The following is a 22,553-nucleotide window of genomic DNA, read 5'->3' as shown; positions in this document are numbered from 1 at the left end:
AAACCGCCGGCTAATATGTATGCAATTCTTACCATATGTTAATCACTGTATATGCAACTAAAATAGACGTGTCAATTTTTTACCCTTTGCTCTGCCGCATGTCTAATTTGTTTTACTAGCTAATCTCAGAAATACTATTGTCATAATATTTATCTGGATACATTAATTTGAAAATTGGTAATTGTCTGAACACATCCTAAAGTAAGATGGACAATGCCCAACGTAGCACGGATCCTACGATTCACTCGGTGATTTGAAACCGTCACTAGACAACTGGGACTTTTCTTTTCCATGGGTTATCATCACTCTCTAAATGATGCAACAAGTTCAAAATTTCAAAAGGAAGCATGAATCTTAGGCTTCAAATTTGGAATTCTGGCATACTAGTCCATCAAGCGCTAAAAGAGTCAAAGTTGGTGTTCTATTTGTAGGATTTGACCTGTCAATTTGCCTAGCACTATGTCAGTTAGCATGATTCATGGATGGACGAAGTGATTATACTTTGTTAAATGTGCTAGACCAAATCATGATTCCATGCATGCCAAAGGGCAGGGTGCTGAGGGGCCATTAGCACCCTATGTCCCTAATAATATTTGTTCAAGGCCTGCGGTGTTATCAATAATGTTGGACTCCTGCTTAGCTAATATTTGTTAATTACAACTCTAGTGAGGATCTCTGAATTTTTTACCGTGGTAATTTATGAGGAGGGGCTGGTGTAGAACTAACACCCTGTTAAACACTGAAATTTCACAAGAATATTAAAACATTAAACGCAGAGAGAAGCTAGGGAGTTCACAGGTTCCACGAGATTTCTTTGGTGTAAATATTGTGGTGGGGTGTTTATCCCTGTGTCAGCTAAGGGTTTCCTTTTCTATTTTGAGCTATTATCATCAGCCTAATTAGATAGCCAAGACACCGAATTGGCCTATGGCAGAGCAGCAAGCCATGTTTTTCCTGTTTTTAGAAAATATACTACCAAGTTAAAAATGAGATGATTTCAACATGATGCGCCTACTAACTCAGGTCACAGCCATTCAGATTCTGCAGACTACAGAGCAGAGCAAGCAACGCCTACACCACATTGGTTCAAATAAACCTGTGATGGTTTCATATACAAATTCCACTGCATTGATCAGATGATGATCTCAACACATTTCCTCAGGAGGAGGCTTGCATTGGCATCTTCAGGCTTCTTCAGTCAGGCTGCATTTCTCGGAGGTACTGACTGAAATTGTTTGTTCATCAGAGGAACCAGCTGCAACACCGGAACCGGGACGGCACGCGGCCAGTCTTCCGGATCCGCTCCACCTGCCGCGCCAGCCGGACCGCCCGCCGGTTCCGCCTCGCCTCCACCCTCGCCTGCTTGCCCTCCACCTTGTGGCCTAAGCTGGACAGCCTCTTTGTCAGGCTGTTCTTCGCCCGCGCCTTCTTTTGATCGGCCTGAACCTGAAATGGGTTTTTGGCACAGTTTAGCATGTAAGTAGATACAATGCCAGGACGAACAAGCTCTGCGATCAGTAGGTGATCACATCCAGCTGAGATTTGTTTCAACAGTTTTGTCTAACCCGCAGAAGAAAAGAGCAGTTTTGTCTGGATAATGCAACAAGTTCAAAAGTTCAGATGAAATTGAGCAATTGTAAGTAGTAAGCTGACCTCTGCATTCCTCATCTTGGCTTCAAATTTGGATTTCTGGCAGTTCTCCCATTCTTGTATCTTCGCCTCCTTCCTCTGATATCTGAGCCACCATGACAAAAACAACATGAGATAACATTCAAAAAATACTGGCACGTACAAATTTTGAACCAAGCAATTGTACAGATAGAAATTTGTAGAAGATTTCGTCCATGCCTCGATGCGAGTTTGCATTTCTGAGATTCTGCCCACGCCGCAGCTCGAGCCTCGAACTCCTCCTTCTTGGCATCATCGTCTCCATCGCGGGCGCCGGCGCTGTTCTCCGGTGATCTCAGGATGCGGTCGTCCTTGCTGGCCCACGACGCGATGCTCATCTTGCCCAGCTGCAGCCCGAGCGCGGCGATCTCCCGGCGCGTCCTGACCTGCAGCTCCCTCTCGGACGCGGACGGCGACGCCGGCACCGAGCAGAGCGGGCTGAGGGACGGCGTGGCGGCGCCGGCAGGGGTGCCGCTCCTCGACTGCTCCTGGCTGGCGGCCGGCGTCATCTCCGTGCCGATGTCCCTCATCGACACCGATGACGACGACGACTGCGCCGCAGCGCCCTGCGATGCACCGCAGAGCTTAGTGCGACGAGGCAGCCTGCCCACCGGCCCGGTCACCGACGACAGCGACGACGAGGGCGACGGCGCAGACTGCGAATGCGAGAGCTCGGTTAGGGCGCTCGTCCTCTTCGCGTCCGACGGCGACTCCGGCGCGACGCGCACGCCGCCGCCGTGGCCGTGCACGGCAGCGACGGCGGCGGCCTTCTTGGAGAAGATGGGGTTGGAGTGCACGACGTGGCGCCCTGCGATCCACTTCTCGGCGTCGTTCCACTTGGACGGCACCTGCCTGAAGAGGAAGGGCCCCAGCCCGGCCCTCTCCTCCATCTGGAACTCGAAGCTGCCGCCATTGCCATTGCCGTTGCTAGCAGCAGCCCTGCCGCGGCTCGAGTCGGAGCGCGACCTGGACGAGTCGGAGCGGTCCTTGGGAGGGCACTCCGACGAGCCTTCGTCGAGCTCCTGCGGTAGGAGGCTGCTCTTGGGGTGGTCATCACCGTCTTCGGCCCCGCTGGCGCCGGCGTCGAGCCTCAACGGCGACTTGCTCGCCACCTCGTCCTTGCTGCCATGGGATCCCATTCCTAGCAGCTTCATCCTCAGCTTCGTCGGAGACATGACCCCCATCTGCAGGAATCCCCAAGAAATGGAGAGCTAAATCAGGATTCAATGGCACTAATTACTACCAAAACATTAAGCAGGAAGAAACTGAGACAGAAATAAACGTAGTATCGATTTCAGTTAAATTGCCATGAATGTGACCAACGGCTGCAAAAATATTTGCCTTGATTTCTGAAGAGGAGAGAGGGGTTGACTGCTCTGCTCCTCCTACCGAAGCTGCCATTGGAAAGTACCGACGTGAGCAGAGTGAGGTTCAGTGTCACCAGCTCCAAACCACACCGCCCACTCACTCACTCACTCACTCACTCACCGTGAAGAATGGAGTGGGAGGCCATGGATGTCACTGTGGGAATGGGAGGGCCATGGCCATGGTGATGGTGATGGTGATGGCATCCACAACCAAGAAAGACAAGAGAAAATAAAAAAAAAGGTGAACCATGGTACGCATGGAATAACAAATCCAATCCAAAGCCCCAAAAATGGGCACGCTACAGTGTTCAATGTTGGAAAGAGCTTTGACCCACAGGCCACAGCAGAAGTTGCTCCACCTACCTTTTACTCTATCAATCCAAACAGGAGGTTTCAATCCATGAACAGAACTTGTGGAGAGATAAGAAAGTAAAAAAAAAACTCTAGAAATTGAGAAAACTGGTAGGCGGAAGGGGAGCATACACATTGCACTATGCATAACACCACATGCCATAAACGTAGAGAGTAGAGTCCAGCTGAAGAAATTTACCTGAACTTTGTGTATCCTCTCATACTCCATGCCCTCCTCTCTCTCCACACCTCTGAACTCTGATGATGCTGGTGCTAGAACTAGAGAAGAGAGAGGAAGCAAATGCGAGAGAAGGAATCAATCAGGAATGGCTGCTACTAGCAGCAGCGAGTATTTTTTTAGAGAGTGGAAGAAGCAGGCGTTGGTTGCTGAAGCAGCAAGTGTGCTGGGTGAGGGAGAGCGAGTATATAAACAGAGAAGGGAAAGGCACGTGGTGGGAGGGCGGGCGGAGGAAGCGGGGGGAGTGCATGCTGCTGGGCCGTGCGATCGACACGTCGCCGGATCGGACGGACGCTGTCGGGACAAGGGCGCGTGCCGTGGTGCACGACCGAACACAAGAGCTCGTGCACAACAGACAGAACCAACACGGCCTCGCTTTTGTTTTTGTTCCAAGTTGCACGCGCAAGACCTACTCACACTGTCGTATGAAACTTTGATCAGAGGGTTTAATTTTCGGAATTCACCGTGCACAGAACAAAGGGACCCATAACACATATAATCTACCTAGGGTGATTGTGCTTCACAAATCGGCCTGCATGGAAATTCTTAAAACACATAACCACAATTTTCCTCCGCTTCCGGTCGCCGCATCAGTGCCGTGGGGAGGGAAGTGGGGATTCTCATCTCTCATCCGTTGTGTAGTAAGATTTATTAGGTTTTGTCTAGTCTCATGGCGATGTCGCTAAGATGATGGAGTCGGTGTTGTCACGAATTAATGTCCTCTTCCTACAATCTTGGTTTGGTAGCAATTGGTTTGGTGTTATTGTGGAGTTTGCAGGGTTATAACTTAGTTTTAAAAGTTGCACGTGTACAGTGGATGAGTTAAAACCCATGCAACTTTTGGTAATGTCTAGGGTTAAAGGGTTTAATTTTCTAAGAGTCGCTGTGCTCGAAAACAAATTATGCCATATAACCTAGCTAAGTTTGATAGAGAGTCGTCGTACTTGAAAAAAGTGCTCCAATTAAAGTTTTTCGAAAACCTAGCCACCACCCACAAGATCCATTCACACTTCCCATACGCCTCTGGTTCGCAGGACATGAGACTTTCTTCTCTTGGACGATGTAGTAAGATTGATTTCTTCAGTTGGTTTGGTCTTACGGTGGCATTTCTTTGACAGTTATCTCTGTGGTTCTTCCTTGAATACAAATCTTCATGATCCAATAACGTTTCTATGTCTCACTTGGTCAGGTGTTGTCGAGGAGCTTGTTAGTTTCTGGCCTCGTTTTTCTTAATGGTTGATGATTATCATTGTTACCGTGTGTTGGTGTGTGGTCCGTAGGCATCATCGGCAATAATGTTTGTCTTCTTCAACGACCCATTCGTTAGAGATTTTGCGAGCAAGGTTGGTGATGCTGGTGCAATAGCCTGCTTAGGTCAGGTTGGCCCCCGCAAAGCAGATATGCTTGTCATGATTGTCGGTATCCATCGTACGCGACATTCTACTATTTGGCGAATTTATGAGGTTTTATTCTCTACACATGCCCTGACAATACTTAAGTGACTCGATTTCTTGAAGGTGTCGATTGTAGCACTATGACAACCATTTCAGATATGGCTTCATCATAATTTTTTAGGTTCCCCTCTTTCTTTAGAGTTTTCTCTTATTTTAGGTGACTATAACCATCCTACCGGGCACTACCTCTATTTCAAGTTACTCTGCACATTTGATTTTGTCAAAATCAAACTTTGTAATTATTGAATTATACATATATTACCAGCTTTTATCCAACAGTTTGGACTTTAGTTGAAGTAACTGGCTGCTCAATTCAATTGTAATGTTTAAACAAGCATGAACGAAAACTATCAACGTACTACAATATCAAAGGCATTCAATATGAAGGTGCACTTTAATGATGGTTGTAATAATATAAGCTACCAAACTTTATAAAATCTGGATCATGCAAAGTACTCCCTCCGTATCAGTTTAACAGGCACGCACGTAGTTCAAGAATTTGCTTTGACCATTATTTTGGTCAATAAAATATAAAATATATGTTACAAAAATTATATCGTCGGAAACCTTGTTTGAATATGAATCTAATGGTATATATTTTGTATACATATAGTTTATATTTTATTGACCAAATTAGTGGTCAAACTTTGTCTTAAGTTGCGTGCGCGCCTGTTAAACCGATACGGAGGAAGTATTTAAAATAGAGGTACAAATAGAGCTCTCCTTTTTCCCTGAGGGCAAATAAAACAACATGAATAGAGATGGAGGTGCATGGAAGCCGGCGATGGTGTCGCCGGTGGAGGGTTGGGTTGGCCAGCCCGGGATGGTCGCCGACGTGGGGGTCCGGCCTGAATAAAGGCGGCGGTCCTAGGGCCTCTCTTGCGTGAAGAGGAGGACCTACCGGAGGCCTGGACTCGTGATCTGGCCGGAGGGTTGAGTTCCGGAAGGCTCCGCCGGCAAATGTGATGCTTTGCCTGGAGTTTGCTGGATCGGAGGTATTCAGTCGTGCGCACCCATGCGTTTATTCCGACCGTTTGGTTCTGGAGGGAGCGGCGCGAAGCTCTTTTTCTGTGTTGACATCAAGTGACTATGGATCCATGATGAAAGTCGGAAGAAGAGAATTTCATGAAGGCCGGAGGGGAGGACTAGCTAAGGGAGGTTCAAGTCTCCGCGCTGTTGAGGGGCTTGCTTGGTGTCCGGGCTTCACAGCAGCGGTATGAAAGTGGGGGCGACAATACATGTGAAGCGCAGAGTCCTACCTTTCAGGGTGAAAACCCAAGGTCTGGCCTTAACTGGTTGTGCCTGGCAGTGACCTTGGTGGAGGCATTGTTTTGAGAGTGGGGACTTTCTTCAGGGTGAAAACCTAAGATCTTTGATCGGGCGACGACGGTGTTGGAGCACTGTTCGCTTCTTGGAGGCGTCGTTTTTTGGAGAGTCTGCAATTCAGGTGTTGTCATGGTGGTGGATGTATTGCTGTAGTTAGGTCAGTGATACTGTAGCGGGACTTTTGTTTCTTAGTTTTCTTTTCCTTTTTTTGGCTGTGTGCATCCGTACTGCCATTAGGGTGGTGCGTTGTTGCAGAGGCTGGGGGTAATTGGTATCTCTCGATATTAATATATTCCCTTTATCGAAAAAAACAACATTAGCAAATATTTGTAGCCTAGGCTCTAGGTCTGGACTCTGGACGCCTTCTTTGTTTTAAGCATAAATTAACATATTCGCCCTCTTCTCCTCCATCTCATGGGCAATGGGCGAGGCAGCCAAAGTACTGGCCGGTCTTGGGTTCCTCCAGTCCTCTTTGCTTCGTCGTTCTGCTCCCAAAGGTCTCCAACACGAAGGGTATGTTTGGTTCCTAGCCACACTTTGCCAAGCCAAAGTTTGGCAATTTGGCATGTGTTTGGTTCTTGCCACACTTTAAAGCTGCCACACTTCACTAATCATATGGCCCACTTGTCATAGAGTGAATTTTTTGCCAACTTTTGCCACATTTTGTGGCTTTCAAAATCCTAGCCACACTTTTGTGGCTGCCACACTTGCTAAAGTTAGGCTTGGCAAACTGTGGCTGGAAACCAAACAGGCCCAAAACCACATGACCAGCCAAACAAAAACTTTACTACAGGTGCCTCCCGTGCGTGCGAATTTGCAGCGGCCTATCACCGGTTGTTACGTGCGCACGAGCACTGTTTGTACGTGACGGCCTGCGGAATTTTTCACCTCGCGTGCCGTGCATGTCCGGCCAGGGCCAGCATGGCCCTACCTATATCTTCGGCCACTTCTATAGTTGCTACTGCTACGGATTTTCTGATAAGATTTCGAATCCTGTTGTTCTTGGCTAGCGGCACTAGGCTAGTCTAGAGAGAAAATTGCAGATCACACCATGCTTTGTGCTATTTGTTGCACAAAACACACAAACAAGTTCGTTTTTGCAGCTAGCACAGACTTTGGCTTAATTTGTTGCATCTAGCCCAGATAATCTAATTTATAGTGTTGACATGATACCTTACATGCGGAGCCTAGTTTTTATCATGACTTGGCATCCATGGAGGACAGGAGGTTTATGTAGTATTTGTAAATTGTTGTTGAGCAAAACATCATTGTTTTTGTGGGGTTGTTGTACGTGACACACAAAAATTGTTAATCATAACATTTAATGTGAATCATATCTGAATCCATTTAGCATACCAACAAGTAACAAATATAGAAAATGGTAAAAAATGAAAGGAAGTATGCTAAATGGGGTAGTTTTGACGATTTTTTGTTCAATTGGGTAAAAAGTGGCACAAAGTCGATCTTAGGGGGTAAAAGGTGGAATTCACTCTTTAAAGTATAATCATCATCCATTGTTGGGTTTCTAGGTGTGGAGTGGTGGTTCCAGGTCTTGTGATGTATGATCTTAATAGATTCATGTTGAATAAAGTAGAAATAAGAACTATATGCATCGCTTTGATGCAGAGGCTTGGGCTCCCTCATTTCGAAAAAAACTAGCGTAGCTAGGTCGCATCACTCTCCCTTGCGACGGTTATGCTCACTAGCTCCTTTTTTCTCTTCGTTAGGGCATCTCCGGCGGGCTAACCCAAAACGGTGACTCAAACGATCCGTTTCTGTCCGCTTGGGTCGGCCCGTGGACAGAATTTAGGCGTCGGTCCGGCTAGCCCGGACAGCGCACCTAACGGCTGACCCATTCGGTCAGGTGTTTGGGCAAATCTAAATTGCATAGAATATTCTGAAATTCTGGAAATTTTGAGTTTGTTCGGTTGTTGATGGTGTGGGCCATGTGTTGGAACGTTGGGCCTGTAGATGGCCACGCTGGACGCCACACGAGCAAACTGGTGGGCCTAGTGCTCGGTTAGCAGGTTCAGCTGGTTATTTGTGCCAGGTGCAAAAAATTAAGTTACAAATTGGGCTAGCTGCAAAATAAGTTTTGTTTCTGTGTTTGGTGCAACAAATGCCACAAAGCGTGGTGTTAGATGCAATTTTCTCTATCCTAGATAACAAGCTCTCGTGTTCAAACACACAAATCCAACTTATTTGAATCTCAGTATAGAGAAACATAGGAATTTGGCATGTTTATAGGGGATTGTAAACACATGAAAGCTGCAAGAATGGTTATTGGTGGACCATATAAAAAACCATTGAGACCTTATTTGATTTGTAGGATTCTTGGAACATATGAATAGAAAAACTCCAGAATTAGAATCTCATGTCAACTTGAATTCTACAGGATTTAGAACTTACAAGAAATTTCTTCAAGTAGCATTTCACTCACCGAAAAATATTTTTAAACTACTCCCTCCGATCCATATTAGTTACCACTAATATAGGTGTATATATCTAGATATATTTTAGTTCTAGGTACAACCATATAAGTGGCAAGTAATATGAATCGGAGGGAGTATCATTTTTTAATGCTACATTCATAAACGTATTAAATTATAAATTGGTTGTCAAAGTTTTTAGTTTCAAGAAGGTCCGAAATGAAGAAAAATGAAACTGCCTTATAACTAGATGAGACAAACTATTTCGAACGCTATTTTACGGATTCAAAGTATTTGTCTTGAGAAAACCTTGACTTTGAGTCTGAAGGGGGTGACACTTACACATTGTTTAAGTTACCATTTCATGTTTTCAAGGAGAAGCGTACTCTAATTATTTTGGTTTCTATATTTCCCCTACTGCCCACCCTATCCAACACTAGACCCCATGCAGCACACCCCAAAGATAAAGCCACGAGGAAAGGCGAGGGAGAGAAGACTCCAAAGCTCAAACCCCAACACGAGAAACCACACGCAGCCTGCTTTGTTAATTGATTTGCTCCTCCTTAGAGGACATAAACCACAGATTAGCGTCACTTTGTTTCTAGGGTTTAGCAAAGCCTCTCATGCCCTTTCACACATAGCATTAGTCTCTGTCCACCAGACCCATTTCTGTTACTAATCATTTTTTACTGCAAGGTCACACACTCCTGTAGTCCTGTGGTGTCTTGTCTTGTTCCTTCTAGTTAGTTTCAACCATGTACTATAGTGTACTTAACCCAGCTACAATTGTTAATCTCTATTGAGATTTTCTAGGTCACATCGTCCAACGATTGATGTCACCATTCTGCAAATATTCATGTAAAATGAAGCCCTGGTCCCAAGGATGATAAGTTTCAACAGTAGGTGCCCATGGGAGATTCCAGTCTGTCTCCTGGCGTAAATCTTGGCGCCAAACTTGCATGATTCAAATTCGTGTACATCTACTACTGCTAGTGCTGCTGCTGCTGCTAATCCGCACACGTCCAGGGAGGAATAGTTAAACGATTAGAGCTTAGGATGCTATGCTTTTAAGAACGCTAATCATTCCAAAGTGTCCATGCACGCCCTAGATATGTTAGGTTGTGTCCTTTCATGCCAGAGTTTGAACGGCAGCAGATGTGATCATGAATTTTGGGGCGGCACAGTCTTGCATAGTGTCAGGCAGCCAGCGCTGTCTTTGGCTTGCTTGCAATCCAAGAGAAAAAGATCTGGAAAAGGTGTACGTCTTCATTTGTAGATACATGTTGGAAACCCCACTCAATCTAGCTATAGTAGTGGCAGTCTTGCATGCATAGCAGCAGCAGGTGAAGCCTCTCCTCCTCCTCGTGTTATACTAGTGGCAGAAGTTATGGTGACTGGTGATGTGTGAGGTGCACCCAAGCCAGCAGCAGAGGGATCAGATCAAATACTCCCTCCGATTCATATTAATTGACTTCAATATGGATGTATCTAGACACATTTTTAGTTCTAGATATATCTATATTAGAGTCAATTAATATGAACCGGAGGGAGTAGTTCTTCAGGGTTTGAATGGATTCTTCACACGGGAAATGCACTTTGGCTCATAGGAGCATATGCTCCCATTATGTGAATCCACATTTCAAAGTGTCAAAAAATTCTAAACTAAATGTTTATATGTACATCTAAACATTTTATGTTGGTATACAAGTTTTCAAAAAAAAACTAAAAACAATTGTGGCTCCTGTAAAAAAGACAAGTTTTGATGCTATAACACGACCACGTACAGGATATTTTTTTTGTCTTTTTTGTACACACCATATAAAATGTTGTTTTTCCACGAAAATTTGTGCACTAACATAGAATGTCACGATGTACACCAACAAATTTATATCAGAATTTTTTAACATTTTTAAAATTGTTTTTTAATTATTTTATATAATGAGAGCATTTGCTCCCATGAGCCAAATTGCCACCTCCTTCTTCACACTTTCTTTACATTGTTGCAAACAGTTCTTCAGAGTCTGAATGGATTCTTTCATCTTTGCGGTACTTCCTGAATGATATAAAAGAAATGGTTGTGTTGCACTGTACTTGCGCATGCATTTACTTCAATTGTTGCAAGCATCAGATCACTGTATTCTCACTTGGAACTGTTTATTTAGCTCAATCATTTGTACTAATTCAGTCATTAAAATAGATATATGGAAACAGATGAAAGCAGAATGGGATGGGATCAGTCCACTGAGAAGGAAACAACCTGATTTCTCTTTTGTGAAACCCAAAATAGATCTCTGACAGGTAGAAAGACATGGAGCAACATGTAGCATTGAGTACGTGTCAAGACCCTGCCCTTTCAGCCCATTCGATTCTTCACATGATGAGCTCCAGCTCTCACTCTCTCTGCTTCACAAAGCATATGCACTATCTAGTCCATCATGTTCTAAACCCAAGAAAGAAAAATCTATGTTCGAAAACAAGAAAAATATTTTAATTTTCAGCTATTTGCATGCATGCCGATCCATGCAAGCAAGGCAATTCTTCCAGGGGGCAGGCCAGGCATGGGCATGGCTACAGTACAGGCAGCATGCCAATATAGGACACCATGGAGGTGACCTATCTTAGGTCTCCATAGGTCAGGTCATAGGTTCGGTGTTGGGCTGCTAGCTACTGTGCTACTACTAGGTTCCTGCATTGGCACATCTCCTCCTGCCTGGGTTTGGTCTGGGAGGATCTTGACCACCATGGCTGGCATGGATTGAGTGGAGCACTGCTTTGGAGCAGCAGTGTACCAGTTTCAGTGGAATCAGCTCAAGTTTATCTTGACTGCATTTGAATCGGGTCAGGTTCAAAGATAGGCATATCCAGTCTCCAGTCCACTCAATGTTGATGCTACCATCATCATCATTATCATGGAGTTTGTTCCAATGTTGCTGTGGTCATTATGGCAGGCAGCAGGCACTCACTTCAGAGCAACATGGAGATCTGCTTCTCGTTCTCCGTCTATCTCTGCAGACTGCAGTTTTGACCATTGTGTGGACTCGGCCCTTTGTGGGCTGTCATGGGTAATGGGCTTAGCGAATGGAAGGATCGCCCATGGAAGATCAAAATAAAGTTTTTTTCTTTTTTTGAACAAGTATGGCCTGGAAAGGCCTGGAAGATCCATTACTAGCGGTGGGTACAGAAATTAGTACGGGCCACAAAATTTGCAAGAAAGATCCTAGCAACAAAAAGGTAAAAAGCAATCCAGTGCTCAGGCACCATCTCCACCGCACGCCGGCGACCTCCAGGCGCAGAGCGCCGAGATCGGAGGGGAAGTAGCTCGATGTGCTCTCCATACCGACGAAGATTCAACCGCGCCGGCCATCTCAACGCCTCCTAGGACGAATCACTTGGAGAAGAAGCGATGGCAAGCTCCAGCACAAGGTTGAAGAGAGCCTCCAGAGAAGGTTGAGCTCCTGGACAAGGGCCGCCTGCCAAGGAAATCGGGGGCAAGGCAAAGAAGCCGGCTTGGGTCCCCCGTTGATGAACTCGCCGCACCACAGATCTGCAAAGGAGAATAGATTGAAGCTTCCAGCTGTGACCATCAGTCCATCACCTCGATGGCGAAGCAGATCGGCCCCTTCTCCCCGATCTGGAAAGCCCAAATCGAGCTTTATTGAAGAGGATCTTGGCGTCGCCGTGTTCACCTTCGACTCCTCCCGTCGGAGCACCAAGAGCAAGAACGCCGCCACCAAACGCCACCACGAGGAGCTCGAAGACCTCAACAGCTGAAATCCCCATGGCATCTCGCCAAACTCCACATGGGTAAATCCTAGAAATCTAGCCCTAAAACTATACAGAGGAGGCCAAGCCCCTCTCCCCCGTCATCTCTAGCCGGCCGAACCGCCAGAGAGGAGGAGGAGAGAGGCTCGAGGTGGCCGTGAAGCTCTCATAGAAGGGAGGGAGGAGAGAGAGGAGGGGAGGGGGGATGAGAGCCTTATAAAAATAAAGTTTTGAGGGGGAACACTGAAGCAAAAGTCCAAAATAAAATTTGGAGGGGATACTGAAGCAAAAGTCCAAAAAAAAATGTCGGCCATGGTCTAGCCCATCATATACATGGGAGCAGGATGCGATGCCTTACTGGCTGCTAAAAGAAAGGCAATGCATGATGCTAAATTATATCCTCTTGTAAACTTAAAAAACATATATATCTCGTACTTAACCTTTAAAAAATCCCTCGTCTCCTTTATAAACATATACAAAATACAGTAGAATATATCCTGTTTGTAAAATAACAGCCTCAATTGGGAAAAGATAGCTTTGCTCTTTCCGGTGATGTGAAGTACTTTTAAACTAACAGTAAATTAGGGATAGATAGCTTTTCACTTCCTGCATGGTAAAAGAGTGAACTCTGTACTAACAATAATTCAGGGACAGGTGCAGGTATGCCTCAAATAAAATGATACTATGTAGAAATATTTCATTTCGCATTAGCATAGCAAAAAATGGTACATCTCACTGATCAGTCCAATACAAAATTCTGACGACTTAGCAGGGCATGCAGCATAACAGAAAGGGCAAAATACCAACAATTTAATGTTTTTTCCTTCTTCACTGCAGTGTGCCTTCGCTTCTTCCTTTCAGAGAGACTGGACCGAGGGATATGTGGGATAACTTGCAGCAGCAAAGCAGTGTCACTCGTCGTCTGAATTGGCGAACTTAACCGAGTGGGTCTGGAAATCAATGTTTCCACCCCTGTAGGTTCCACGCTTCTTCTTGGTCTTCTCGTGTCTAAAGCCCCTGCAAACAGAATTGAGCAACTATCACGAAAACATGTTCAACAGTAAAGGCATTCAGTAAATCCAGAGGAGGATCTGAGAGCTAGTCTCTAACCTTCCTCTAACTTGCCCAAGAATCTCCTGTGCCTTCGCACCATACCCAGAGTCCGCACCACCCTGTGAGGAAATAAGTACAGATCAACCAAGCAAGTTTAGCATCATTGAGAAATGTTCAAATTTCTACGAGCATATGATCAATAAACCTCAGACATATAGCTACTAACAGAAGTACCTTGGCCCAATATGAATTATCTTGTAGTCTTTCATCAGCAAATTTAACATCATCCAGCTTCACCCGTTGGAATGCAATCACAGTTTTAGGCTGCAGTGAATGAACATGACATGAATAATCAGGATCTTGCCAATTATCGGACTGTACAGTCTTTAAGTTCAAGATATCAGGTAAACTACAGTATTATCAATACTCAGAGGATGATGACAAAAGAAAGGCTTATTGCATCAAGCCATGATGATGATGTAGATTAAATTACAAGCAAATTTCTATCATAAACATCAGAAGTCCAAGTAGGACAATCTCAGCATATCCTAAAAGCCGTAGAAAATCATCCTAAAGTTAGATAAAAAAGTAAATGTTTTCAACGTTTGACCAAGAACATACACCAAAATACGAAGATATGTAATACCGAACCAATGTCAGTAGATTCATCATAAGATATATTTTTCATAACATACTTCATTAATATTATAGTTGTTGCATTTTGTTCAATATATTTGGTCAAAGTTTGAAAACATGAACTTTTTGACTTAAGTTTATACACGACCTCCCATTGGATAGAGGGAGTACCACTTGATATTTTACTTACCAGTAACTTCGAACTGAAACATATTTCTAGTGCACCAGAAAGCAATAATAAGTTCATAATAATACAATGACATACAGAATTATTGTGAATATAATATTTATAGATTTAATTTACTCAGAGGATGATGCAAATGAAAGGCTTATTGCATCAAGCGATGATGATGATATTGATTAAATTGCCAGCAAATTTCAATCATAAAGATCAAAAGTCAACATAGGACAATCTCAGCATACCCTAGAAGCTGTAGAAAAACATTCTGAAGTTGTACCACTTGATATTTACTTACCAGTAACTTCTAACTGAAACATATTTTTAGTGCGCTAGAAAGGAATATGTTTATAATAATACAATACATACAGACTTAGTGTGAACATAAAATTTATAGATTTAGTTAACTAACTAAATATCATAATATAGAGAACTAAATAAGGCTTCATGTAACAGAAAGTCAGAACTACCGATAATTCTGGTTAACAGCTTTCGCCTCCCATGGTGATTAAACTAAACAGGCAATACAAAGCACTTGGAGATGCAGAAAACAGCACACACAAATGGAAAGGTAGAAGTACCTCAGATGAAAGTTTCTGCCTTTTATTCGGTTTTGATATGGTGCTGGGCTCCTTCACATCATCTTCAGTGGCAGTGATATCATCTTCTAGCTTCCTCTTCTTACTAATAACTGCATCGTCAGTTAAAGCCTTCCCATCCTCCTCTCCCTTCTCAATGTCCATCTCAGTCTTGTTATCATCATCAGGTTTGGGAGCTGAATCTTTCTCTGCTACTTGTTTATCTTCTACCAGAACATTTTCTTCAGAACCCGACTTCTTTTTCTTCTTCTTACTCTTCTTCTCCTTGACATCTTCCCCTTTTTCTACATCAACACTATTTTCATTGACACCATTAGGTTTCACCTCAACCTCGGTAGGTGCAGTTCCGGCATCAGCCTTATCTGAGGTTTCTGAAGCAGATTTACTCTTCTTCTTTTTCTTCCCCTTATCCAGAGGAGCACCAGCGCCCAAACCATTCTTGTCCGCCTCGTCATTCTGAACCTTAGGTTCTTCCTCTCCGGATTTCTTTTTGCCATCATCCTTAAGTTTCCCTGCAGCCTCAAACTTGGCTTTTACCGCTAGCTCCACCTTTTCCAGCCTAGCTTCAACATCCTCATCCTTGTCCTGTTTCTTGCTCTTCTTTTTCTTGCCATCAGGCTTCAGATCATCCTCGGTCTTCACTACTGCAACCGCCTCGCCACCAGCATCACCTCCCGCTGACGAGCTATCCTTCTTCTTCTTCCGTTTCTTCTCTTTGGTCTCATCCTCCTCCTTTTCAATGGGCTTTTCAGGGGCAGAAGGCTCACTTGGCTTGCTCTCGGATTCTACAACTTCAGCACCGCCTTTCTTGCTCTTCTTTTTCTTGCCGGCGCCTTTCTCTTCAGCTACGGCATCAGCAACTTTCTCTGCATCAACAAACTCAGGTGAGCACCAATCAAAAGGGAATGATTGCAAGGTTATGCCAAAAATAGAACGCCTCGTAACGATGAAGTATGTCGCTACCTTGTTCGCTGCCTGCCGCAAAGACGAAAACTGGAGCAGAGTTGCTGCACGACATAACCAGATTGCAATAAGAATACAGTAGTTCTCGGGGATATAGCATCACCAGCAGAAGCAATTTAACAATACTGAAGAGTCACTCTGACTGATTTAGGTACCTTGAGCCCAGCAACTTGGAAATCGCTTCTTCCAGGTTCACCGGCGATGACCTCCAAGAGTCTCCCTGGAAACAGCAAAGTCGGCTTGACAATCTTGCACCGAAATGGCAACAACGGCACGCAGATGCATACGCGTACGAGGGCGCGAGAGTGTGAGTGTGCGGTGGCATACCTCGAGGTTGGCCTCGGACTGGAGGGCGGCGAGCGTGCGGGGAAGGCCGCTGGACTCGAGGAAGGCGGCGACGGCGGCCAGGACCCGCGCGTCGGGGGCGGGGGAGGTCTTGGAAGTAGCGGCGGTCTTGCTCTTGCTCTTCTTCTCCTTCTTGGCCTCCTCCTTGGCCATGGCGGCGGCGGCGGGGGCGGCGGGGAGGGAGGCGAGTCTGACTTGGCGCGGGACGAAGAGCATCAAAGAGGGGGAAGCCTAGGGTTTGGGTGTCGGGGTTTAATACACGGCGGATGACTTGGGGTGTGGTCGCGTTTGGTGTACTGCGATGTGGCTCGCTGACATGTGGGCCCAATAACTTAGCGGGGCGACTTGTCAGTGAAAGTGAAATATTCGCTCTGTCTACATATTTGATGGATTTGAATTTGAAATCCAATTCAAATGTGTATGACATGGTAGATAGACATACAACTAGTTTTATATAAAGTAGAGTTTGAACTTCTTTCACAAACTTCGGTCCTAGTGCGCCATAATAATGGTCGAATCTCCTTATATGCTCAGTGGTTTTAGTGTTTAATTTACCATTGTCGTGTTTTTTATGGACTCGCGACTGTCTATAGTAAATAAAAAATTACAATTGTCTATGAAGAGATGTCACACTTGATGTAAACAAAAAGAGCATTGACGATGAATATGTGTATCATCCTTGTAGTAGGAGTGCAAGTTGATCTATCACACGCCTTGGCATGACATGTAATTGATACACATTGAGGATACATGGTGGGTGTCTTCTCGAGAACTCTTTGGTGCATGTTTTTCAAGAGAACAACAAATTTAAGGTCGACACATGGTTGATTATTTGTGTTGACTTTGAATAATAACTATGCTTTGATTAAGAGTAGTTTTATAATACTCCATCCTTTTCTGTAAAACATGGCATATTTTTTTAGTCAAAAGTGTCAATGTATTTTAAGTTTCATCAATTTTATAAACTAAATTATGAACCTCTACAAAACAAAATCCATATCAATATATACATCCACCATATATAGAGTAGAGTAGTATAGTTTCATAGTGTATTTATTTTGTACTTTAGATGATTATACTATTTGTTGAACTTATAAGTCGTTAGCTTTTTTAACTAAAAATCTACACCTTGCATTTTTTTTCCGAGGTGGCACCTTGCTTTTTCAAATGTAGGCAGTAAAAGATAATGGTCAATTTATTGAGAACTGTTGCATAATACTTGTAATATATGAATACACTTATTCTCTAGACTAATCACACTAAATTTTCAAAAGAAATATATTCTCACGGCGCCTTGGGAATAGTCAAATGCATCAGACTCCCATACACCGTACGATCTTAACACATGCACTTGAGATGGGATGATAAAAATATGCTCAGTTTTGTTACGTAAATAAATGAAACCCCCCTCGTTGCTTTTGCGCGGCCGCACCTAGGCGTCACCGTCACCGTCCGCCGCCTACCTATCCTGGATGCCTCCCCCTTCCAGCGTCGCTGCTAGAGGGAGCCACGTAGCGGCACCAACAACGAACATGGCCTTCCTTTGGTGCGGCGATGCCCTTTCTGGAGGTCAATGGGACCTCGACGGTGCAGGCGGTTCCTCGAAGGTGAGTTGGCTACTTCAGCTGCACGGGAAGGTGTAGATCTAGCGACGCACGGTACATGGCGAGTCCATGATACATGGCAAATGTATCCATGAACTTTGGTATACTTGATATGATAAATTTATGATATGTATATGTGAGGGTTTCTAGTTATTTTATATTGATTTATGGGGATTTACAACAAAGTTCCCTTTAATGATTTGTACGCTGGTACATAAACCTCTAGTTTCCGTATTTTTAAGTTTCAGGGACCTTGTGTACATCAAATTGAGCTGAATTCTTTTTACATCATTTTTTCAAGATTTATCAAATATTGGGAAGGAGGACAAGAGGGTGCTCGTGGGCCATGAGAGAGGGCACACAACACGGGGCACCTCAGGTTAAGGCAATTAGTGAACTAGTTATGTGCCGTTTTTTTTTTTTTTTACTTTTGTACTCTTCGGTGATCGTATTCTAGTTATGCAGACACTAGATGTAATGCTTAATATATTTTAGTAATAAAGTGATATTTGCAGCACAAAGAGTTCCCAAGATCACATCGTCCAAACATGAACATGGCAGGAATTTGAGTGGTGTTGAGACGAATCACAGGGCTTGTACACAGTTGGCTTAAAGGATTGCTTTAGATAATTAATTTCATTTTTAGATTTGGCACATTTGCAGAAAAAAGAAAAGTGTGAGTAAAAAAAACAGTTGGGTGAGAGTGGCTTGCCCCGAGCACAAATGACCTACGGTTACGGGCCGACGGGCGGGGCCTGGCAAGAGACTCTCAGTCGCGACTCCCAACTGTGCCCCCCAGAGCTGGGGTGATGAGCCCACGCTACTGGGCTCGGCGACAACTCCTCAGACGCCTCCTCTTTTAAACCGGCCCTCACGGACTTACCTCTCCGAGGTGGGACTAAAAAACCAAACTGTGCGGGACAAATAACACAATTCCTCTCCGTCCTTCCCTCTGCTCTTCTCATCCCCAATTCCTCATCCGACCTCTCTGCCCTATCCGACCTCCAGCACCAACCCACCGCCGTCGTCGCCCATGAAAGGCGCACCTCCGCCGGCCACCAACCCGACTTGGCAGCAGTAGGCTTTATTGTTTTGTCAAGGAGGAGAAGCTCTAGTCGGCCTGGGACGCCAGAGCGGATGGGGGCGCACCTTCGTCAGTTCGCCGCACCTCCGCCGGCCACCTGCGCTCGCCTCCCCCTCCGATTCCCATCAACAGAAGCACGCCCCAACCACCAATAACCTCCCCATAGCACCCACTTGCAGCTTGGTCGCCCATGAAGGCGCCCGCGATGAGGACGAGGACACGGTCGACTTTGACGGAGGGGCGACGACAGAACGCCGGAGCGCGATTACCGGGCTTCCCCCAACTCCTGCCGGGACCTGGACGACTACAGTAGTCCGCCGAAATGATCTTGCGGCGGCGCGGGCCAAGCGCAGGGGGCGGAGCTCTAGCGGCGACGTGGTCCACGCGTAGTGGGGGGATCTCGCGCACCGGCGCGGTCCACGCGCAGGTGGGGATCTCCTGCAGCGGCCCAAGGGAGGAGCTGGAGCTTGCGCAAGGGGCGGCCGGGGGGTGGAGGGCAGGCTGTGCCGACATGGAAATTGTGGAAACGAGAAAAGAGGATGAGGATGAAATGGGAACATGCCTTGGACAACCGAGTCACCGACGAAAGAAAAGAAAACAAGAAGGACCAGGACCCTCGTGGCCTCCTGAATCCTGATGCATACGTTTGATGTGTGAATTGCAACGCATTCGTTAGAGTTCCATAGTCCTTGTTGTTGTCAAAGTTGCTGTAAAAAGTTATCGTGAATTCGGCTCTAAAGTGCAACTTTGACTTGACAGAACAATTTTGGTGCCCCCCTGCCCCACGGAGCAATTCTGATACCCAAATGAGCAACTTTGTTGTGTGCTGCCTAACAACGCAAGTATTTAGGTGTCTAACATAGCAACTTTGGTACCTGATGGCGCAATTCTTATGACTTATGGTACGACTTTGGTGCCTAAAGTGCAACTTTGACCTATCAGAACAATTTTGGTGCCCTTGGAGCAATTCCGATATGCAAAGGAGCAACTTTAATATCTAACGGTGTAATTATGGTGCCCGGCAACGCAAATTTGATATCTGACAAAGCAACTTTGGTGCCTGATGGCACAATTCTTATGCCTTATGGTGCAACCTTAGTGCCTAAAGTGCAACTTTGACCCGTTAGAACAACTTCGGTGCCCCCGGAACAATACTTTGTCCTTTTAGAATAACTTTGGTGCCCCCGGAATAATTCTGATACCCAAAGGAGCAACTCTGATGTCTAACGATGCAATTCTGGTGTCTGATGGCGCAAGTTTGGTGCCCGATAACAATTTTGGGCCCGACAGAGCAAATTTGGAAGCGAATTTACTTCATCGGGACCAAAGTTGCTTCTTCGGCCATCGAAGTTGTTTCGTCGTTCTAAATGTTGCTAAGTTGCTTTTAGTTACCGTAAAGTTTTCTAACATTGTTCTAAAATTTCCTATAGTTGTTGCGAAGTTGCTTCCGCAGTTGTGAATCTAGTTTATTCATTCGGTACTAAAGTTGATTTGTCGTGTACTAAAGTTATTTCGTCGGGCACCAAAGTTGCTTATTATTTTTTTGTCAAAATATATGCAATTGTGATACAGTTTTAAAGATCTCGTCGCGCTAATTCCAGAAATGAAAACAGATCACAATTCAGATACTCCGTTTAAAAGTTATTGCTTTTTGAAAAAAATACAAGTAATGCAATACAAATCAGATCAGATCCTCCTTTGCAAGGGTGCGCCCAGCCCAGCCAACGAGCGCCTGCGCGCTCGCTATCCACGTCCATAACTTATTGGCCGACTTGTCAGCAAGTGCGAATCTTCGTTCTATCTACGTATTTGATGGATTTGAATTTGAAATCCAATTGAATCTGCCATCCACCCTTCCCCTTTGCAGTTCCGCCCTATCTCCCTCTAGAACTGCGTCATGAAGGCGATTACCAAAGTCCTCACCACGAGGCTCCAAGATGATATTCATGACCTCATCAATGCTGAGCAAACTGAGTTCCTCCCGGGTCGTCGCATCTTGGAAAACATCGTTTACGCCGCGGATCTCCTTCGGTGTTGCCACTCCAGGAAAGCCCCAACCCTTGTCTTCAAAATTGACTTCCGCAAAGCCTTTGATTCAGTTAACTGGTCCAGCCTCCTCGGTATTCTAAGAGCTCGAGGGTTCGATGACTGCTGGTGTCCCTGGATGGAGTTAATCCTCAGCACCGGACATACATTGGTCCTTCTCAACGACGTCCCAGGCTGTTGGATTCGATGCTGCAATGGTCTCCAACAGGGCAACCCCCTCTCCCCGTACCTTTTCATCATTGTTGCCGACGTTCTCCAGCGCCTTATCCATCAGGCTTGGCCCGACGGCTTCCTTGCCCACCCTCTTTCCTCCGACATCCCGTGCCCCGTCCTTCTATACACAGATGACACCCTGATTCTCTGCAAAGCCTCCCCAGCAGCTGCAGCATGCCTCAAAAAGGTCCTTGACGACTTTGCCGCTGCGACTGGCCTCACTATCAACTTCCATAAATCCTGCTTCATCACGATGCATGTTTTGTCGGACGAAGCTATGGTGATGGCAACCTCGCTTGGCTGCCCCATCTCCTCCCCCAGCCCTATCTCGGCTTGCCCTATCCCCAATGTGACAAGGTATCAACTTGTCAATGCCTACGGGTTGTAGACTAGGGTTTAGTTGGAAATAGAGGGCAAGTAGATCTCGAAGGTTTCAGCCGAAAAGTACTCGACGATATGAAAACTAGGGTTTGTAAGACAATGATTCGATGCTTTCTTTGTCCCTCGACTCCCCCTTATATAGGAGGTGGAGCCGAGGAATTCGTGATGTACAAGTTATAGAATCCGGGAAGGTTTCTAACTCATCCCGCAAGATTACAAATAATGCTTCCTATTACAACTCTAGCTTTCCTTAATAGCATCTTGGGCTTCTAAATCTTCTTATCCTTCGGGTCGTGGGCCTTCAGTAAACCCCGGGTACCTTCTTCGGCAGGCCCATTGGGGATGCCTATGTCAGTAGCCCCCGAGATTTTGCTTGAATCGTAGAGTCAGGGAAAATCTCCATTGTTTATATTTACTCGACAACTTTAAACTTCTCTATATTTCTTCATATGAATTTCTATATTGTACAGGGATAATGGTAGTTGGGGCTAGTTCATTTGACGGATCGGGTACTAGTTAACTGCTCTAGTGGCAATCCGCAAAAACCTACTTCAAAATCACGTCCCTGGTGACAAGGTATCAACTTGTCAATGCCTATGGATTGTAGGCTAGGGTTTAGTTAGAAGTAGAGGGCAAGTAGATCTCGAAGGTTTCAGCCGAAAAGTACTCGACGATTAAGAAAACTAGGGTTTGTAACAATGATTCGATTGCCTCTCCGTCCCTCGACTCCCCCTTTATATAGGAGGCGGAGCCGAGGGTTTCGTTTTGTACAAGTTACAGAGTTCGGGACGGTTTCCAACTCATCCCGCCAGATTTACAAATAACACTTCCTATTACAACTCTAACTTTCCTTAAT

The 22,553-nt window shown here is 45.2% G+C and overlaps 2 protein-coding genes across 3 annotated transcripts; both read right to left on the bottom strand.

Moving 5' to 3' along the window:
• Nucleotides 1-973: 973 nt before the first annotated feature.
• LOC127298640 (uncharacterized) lies at nucleotides 974-3,731 on the bottom strand. Of its 2 annotated transcripts, none has more exons than XM_051328483.2 (4): nucleotides 3,586-3,731; nucleotides 1,849-2,852; nucleotides 1,654-1,735; nucleotides 974-1,446 (listed from the first exon to the last, which is right to left on the bottom strand). In XM_051328483.2, exons 1-4 carry the CDS (start codon nucleotides 3,613-3,615, stop codon nucleotides 1,243-1,245), a joined length of 1,320 nt encoding a protein of 439 aa, XP_051184443.1. In that variant the 5' UTR covers nucleotides 3,616-3,731; the 3' UTR covers nucleotides 974-1,242. The 2 variants fall into 2 exon arrangements, with proteins under 2 accessions (XP_051184443.1, XP_051184442.1); XM_051328482.2 differs by lacking the exon at nucleotides 3,586-3,731 and adding an exon at nucleotides 3,010-3,314.
• A 9,536-nt stretch (nucleotides 3,732-13,267) lies between these two features.
• Nucleotides 13,268-16,600, bottom strand: LOC127298641 (uncharacterized). The gene is made up of 7 exons (XM_051328485.1): nucleotides 16,352-16,600; nucleotides 16,180-16,244; nucleotides 16,025-16,068; nucleotides 15,044-15,927; nucleotides 13,883-13,972; nucleotides 13,706-13,767; nucleotides 13,268-13,612 (listed from the first exon to the last, which is right to left on the bottom strand). The coding sequence occupies exons 1-7, from the start codon at nucleotides 16,583-16,585 to the stop codon at nucleotides 13,507-13,509; spliced, it is 1,485 nt and encodes a 494-aa protein (XP_051184445.1). The 5' UTR covers nucleotides 16,586-16,600; the 3' UTR covers nucleotides 13,268-13,506.
• Nucleotides 16,601-22,553: the final 5,953 nt, after the last annotated feature.

Source organism: Lolium perenne, chromosome 5 (assembly GCF_019359855.2).
Source record: "Lolium perenne isolate Kyuss_39 chromosome 5, Kyuss_2.0, whole genome shotgun sequence".
NCBI classification, from domain to species: domain Eukaryota; kingdom Viridiplantae; phylum Streptophyta; class Magnoliopsida; order Poales; family Poaceae; genus Lolium; species Lolium perenne.
This window is presented reverse-complemented; position numbering and strand designations above follow the sequence as displayed.